The 5,072-nt window shown below is 24.8% G+C and overlaps 1 protein-coding gene across 1 annotated transcript in view; it reads left to right on the forward strand.

Moving 5' to 3' along the window:
* The first annotated feature begins 3,508 nt into the window (after nucleotides 1-3,508).
* Nucleotides 3,509-5,072, forward strand: part of LOC105360409 (uncharacterized) — a 38,164-nt gene continuing 36,600 nt past the window's right edge. The window contains exon 1 of the mRNA XM_011497304.1: nucleotides 3,509-3,683. Within this exon, the coding sequence (XP_011495606.1) occupies nucleotides 3,509-3,683 (175 nt within the window). The remainder of the gene's footprint in view (nucleotides 3,684-5,072) is intronic.

Here is a 5,072-nt window from a genome sequence, read left to right on the forward strand (position 1 = left end):
AAATTTGATGATAATAAAAATACAATAGACTATTTCAATAAATGGTAATTTAAATTTAATGTTTCATTATTTGTGTTAAAGAAATTTATGGATTACTTTCAATTATACTTATATAATTTAAAAGAATTTTATTTGTTATGAGTATAATAATCTAAGTAATGCTTTCGATTTGTTTTTTACTTTTAATATTTTATTTACTTGTACATCTCTTCGAATTTAGTGTGAATTACAAATCTATGATATCAAGAAGTAATATATAAATTATGAACTAAAAAATATTATCAGTCACGAGTCTAATAGAAATAAAAATTATCGAATATTGTACACGAAGAAAAAAGAATTGTCACTCGTTTAAAAACATTCATACAACATTATTATTATTTCATAAATTTAGTTCTTCATTATATTTTTCAAACGATAACCATCATTTTTAATTAAACGGTGATTATAAAGACAGCAAAATATTAATTTTTTTAATGAATTGAAGAATCAATGTTTGATCATTACTACTTTATTATAATACTTTGAAGTATTCCGAGGTAATTAATTTATACCACATCATTGATTATTTTTTAACGGTGTTTTTTATATTTTGTATAACTTATGTAAATTACTAATCTCTTCCTAATAGATTATTTTTTATAAACATTTAATTTAACAAAAGCAGTAAAATATTAGTTATATATCATATTTTTTTTTTATAATAAATTGATAATTTTAAGATTATAAATACTGTTTATGTATCGTACAAATTTGGCAAAAAACATCCTGAAATAAACATAATTTTTATGGCAAGGCATTTGATAAGTCACTGTATAATTGTTCCGTATATCTTTATCAATGGGTATTAATAATGGCATAAAGGGGTGGAATTATAAAATATTTTTTGATGATCTTAGTTCATTCTCTACGTGCCTTTAACGCATCCAATGTAACAAATACATTTTTCAACTCGCTTATCTAGATAAATTTTGACTTTTCCTCTAAATCCATTTGTCGTCAAGCAATATTGTTTATTATGCATTAATGATAAAATATCTAATTACTTAATTTGACGTATATCAGTTGTAAAAAATTATAAAATACTATCTGCAGTAGTGGATGAGAACAAGGAAGAGAGAAAGCTAAAAAATCACTAAACTTTTCATTTGTTTCTTCTTATTCTTTTAAAATGATAACTTTTATAAATTATAAATTTGCAGATAAAATTAAAAAGAAAAAACCAAATATTTATTAATTTTTAATGTAGCATTTACATGATAATATTTATTTGATTTGTCAGTAGTAAAATTCATGATAAAATAGGTAGTCAAGCCTTAATGCCATCTGAAATTTTATGTATAATTTCAGGGTTTTAATTATTCTCAAACTATGTTTATTGCTGTTAGTCAACAATAAATTGTACTCATTTTCTGTATTTCTCAAATAGATATTTACAAGTTATATAAAAATTATAATTGAATAGAATTTTACTTAAAATGCAGATATGAGCTTACCTTCGTTTATTTAAAATAAAAAACTTGTTGTATCAAAATTATCCAATACCTTTTATCTTTACATAATGATAGATTAATTACTAATTACTAAAATCTTTCAATCATAGATTCCAACAAATTTAAAAAACCATTTCTACATTATGTAATACGTTTACGTTTTCTGATTATTTTTATTTCTTTATGAGTAGTTAACAGTTTGATAATTAATTATAAGATTTATTAGATTGGGATGATTATTTTTGACTGTCTATCGCATTATTTCTACGTGCTGATTAATAGCTAAAGATTCATAATTTACATATATTTTAAATATTAGAAAGTGCTAAAATTTAGAATTCCAAAATGAATTTAGAATGCAATTATAAATATTCATAATTATGTTAAACAAGAGTTTTTATTGCAATTAATATTAATTTTAGCTATGTTTACGCGTTTATTATCTACTTTAGAAATAATATTTAAACTGCTTGACATTTTAGTTTGAATTATTTATTATTTATTTTGAAACAATATTTATTATATTTATGTAATTTAAATTTAATGTTGAAAAATTCTTATTAATTATTAATCTAATTATTTTAATAATAGATACAATAACATTATTATACAATGCTGTTCAAAATTGTCCTTTTCGTTTTTCAATTTATAATTTTTAGTAAGTAAAGAAAAGCACTCTTTTTCTTTTCATTTCGTTAAAAAATACGATAAAAATAGTTCATGCTAATATTTTACCTATAGCTCAATCCTATTCAATTGAAGATTTTATTCTTTAGATAAACAATTTAATACTGGGAATGCTAAAGCATTATTTGGACAAAATGTTAATTCAGTAATAAATAATGAATTTAATTTTGTTGTATCCGTTTCTGAAAAGAAGCCCAATGAGAATAGTACACACAAATGTACAGGAACACTTATAACCCACCAAGACATCTTAACGGCTGCAACTTGTTTAGAGTATAAGTCGTTGCAGAAAATTGAGATAATTATTGGAACGGCTGATTTACGATCAGGTAGAACATACCGACCATACTGGTGGATGTTATACAATGAGTGGGCTTTTCAAATGCAAGTACAACTTATATTTTCAGAAAATGATGTGGCTATTATAAGGGTAAGTAATATTATTCAAGAAATTTTAATCTCCATCCCAAATAACAATATGACTATGTGTATGATTCACGATAGCCTTAAGCTTACGCGTGTGCATTATAATACTGATTATAAAAAAAAATTATAAGCTAGTGTTTTACATGTTAATGTAATTAGAAAAATGTCAAAACGGAAATTAAAAAAAAAAATTATGCACATACATCAAGTTGAAAATGATAATTTTTACTATTTTTAATAAATAATTTTGATATAATGTATTTCAAGGTAAAATTTAACAGATTGAGTAAAATGGACCTAAAATTAAAACTACGATCCAAGTTATATTAATATCTCATGTAGCAAGTAACGCGGAGTAAAATCATATTATCATATAAGTCACACTAGGGATTGTCGGATTAATAACTTAAAAGTTTTTATCTAGAATTTTTATATTTTAACAATATCATTAGAAAGTCATAATGTAAAAGTCAAATTTTGTAAAATTATACGGCTAAAAAGAATACAGACATTTATCAAAATTCAAAATTACATTTGTTACTTTAACATGAGGCAACTTATGAGAACAAATACTTTTAACTTGACAAATTAAAGACAAATCATGGTAAAAGAATGGTATTATTATTCATGTTAAATCGTCGCAGTTGTGCCTAAAATTCGAAATTCTGTATAGAAATTGACGTTAGACTGAGAGTGAATAAAGCTAGCAAATACTCTAACGAGTAATGTGATTTAATGAAAATTGTCAATAACGACCGTCTGATCGTTATATGTTTAAATAATATGTTTAAATAATACTAGAAATAATACTAAAAAAAAAAAAAAAATAAAAAAAAAAATACTTTGCTTTTTAGTTAAATCAACAGGTGGCGCATAATATTAATCCAGTAACCGTAAGGAATATGGCGGATAATGAATTATTTGGAGTAATGGTGGCTACAGCTGGATGGAGTTCCGATGAAGAAGGTGACTTTAATACGATATTACAATCGGCTAATTTGCACCTCATATCTAAGGCTGAATGCAACTCGAGACTACAAATGATTACTGGACAACACATATTGACAGATTTAAGAAGTATGTGTACTATTTCAATCCCATGCGTGCGTTTACAATCAGTAAGTATTAATTTAATTAATGTAAATTTTCAATACACAATTAATTCGAATTTATTTTCGAATTTTATTTAGTATCCTCACGTCGTTGTGACAACTATCGTATCAATTTGGTTGGAATACATTTATCGCGATATTAAAAATATTTTGTGATCGAATAACGTAAATAATTTGATGAAAATCATCATCACTCGAGCGAATCCTTGAAGAGTGTCCACAGTAAGGGAATCATCATTATCCCGCTTAGACTTTATATTGTTTAGGATATTTTGATAATCCGCTCGGAATCACATTGATCTGATTTTATGATTTTATTTAGTCCGTTGCTGGCAATTCTATTTTAGATAATTTTAACGTATTTTTTTTCTCTTCTTTTTATTTTTTATTCTTGCTCGGATACTATTTGGTAGCAGTTGTCTATAATCTATTCATTACCTCGTCTCTTTCATTTATTTTTATCTACTCGGATGTTAAACAAGGTCCTAAAATTATTAGCATTATTTCTCTTTCTTTTAGTTATGTTCTCTAAAGTCTTTCTTATTTAATTTTTATTAAGCCTTTATTCATTAAAAGTATCGCAATACTCTACATTCAACTTCAATTTCAAGCTCAATTTTTGAATATCAAATGTGTCCGTATTGGTCTTACCAAATCATTGTATTTATCTTCCTATTAAGCTCATAATTGAAAAATTGAAATTGAATTTTTTGGCAGAAAATCATAAATGATTTTATAAAAAACGGATTTCACGAATCCTAGAATTGGGTTAGTTCTTCCGCTTTCCAATTTAAAATTTTCAACATCTCTTAACACGAATGCTATTTGATTTGCATGTTTAGAATTGAAATAAATTAATAAAGTCTTTTATATGCTTTTATAGCATATTTCACATTTCTTCTGTGATATATTAATGACTCGAATCATCTGGATAACTTCGAATTATTACACGTCTTTCTCTCTAGACGAATTCTTATATGCTCCTCATTATTTTTAGGCGATCTTGCAGCTACAAAGTTTTGATGTAATTCTCGATAAACAGAAATTACTTCTAAATTAAATAACGAGTTTAATGGTCCGAATTAGTTACATAACGACTACATTACTTTCATTATTACTTTCTGGCTTTTAAGAAAATAACGAAATCTGTTTGTGCATAAAGTTTGTTCACGATAGAAAAATTATGTCCCAGATAAATAATACAAAATTTATTACTTTTAAAATTAAGTTCATTAAATTCATTGAACTTGAATATTTTTAAATAAGTTACTCTATAATACTCTATAATATAAAAATAACGAATATATTTTAACATGTATGTATACAGACGCACACACATACACACACACCCCCC

The sequence above is a fragment of the Ceratosolen solmsi genome, unplaced genomic scaffold (genome assembly GCF_000503995.2).
Source record: "Ceratosolen solmsi marchali unplaced genomic scaffold, CerSol_1.0 scaffold13, whole genome shotgun sequence".
Taxonomy (NCBI): domain Eukaryota; kingdom Metazoa; phylum Arthropoda; class Insecta; order Hymenoptera; family Agaonidae; genus Ceratosolen; species Ceratosolen solmsi.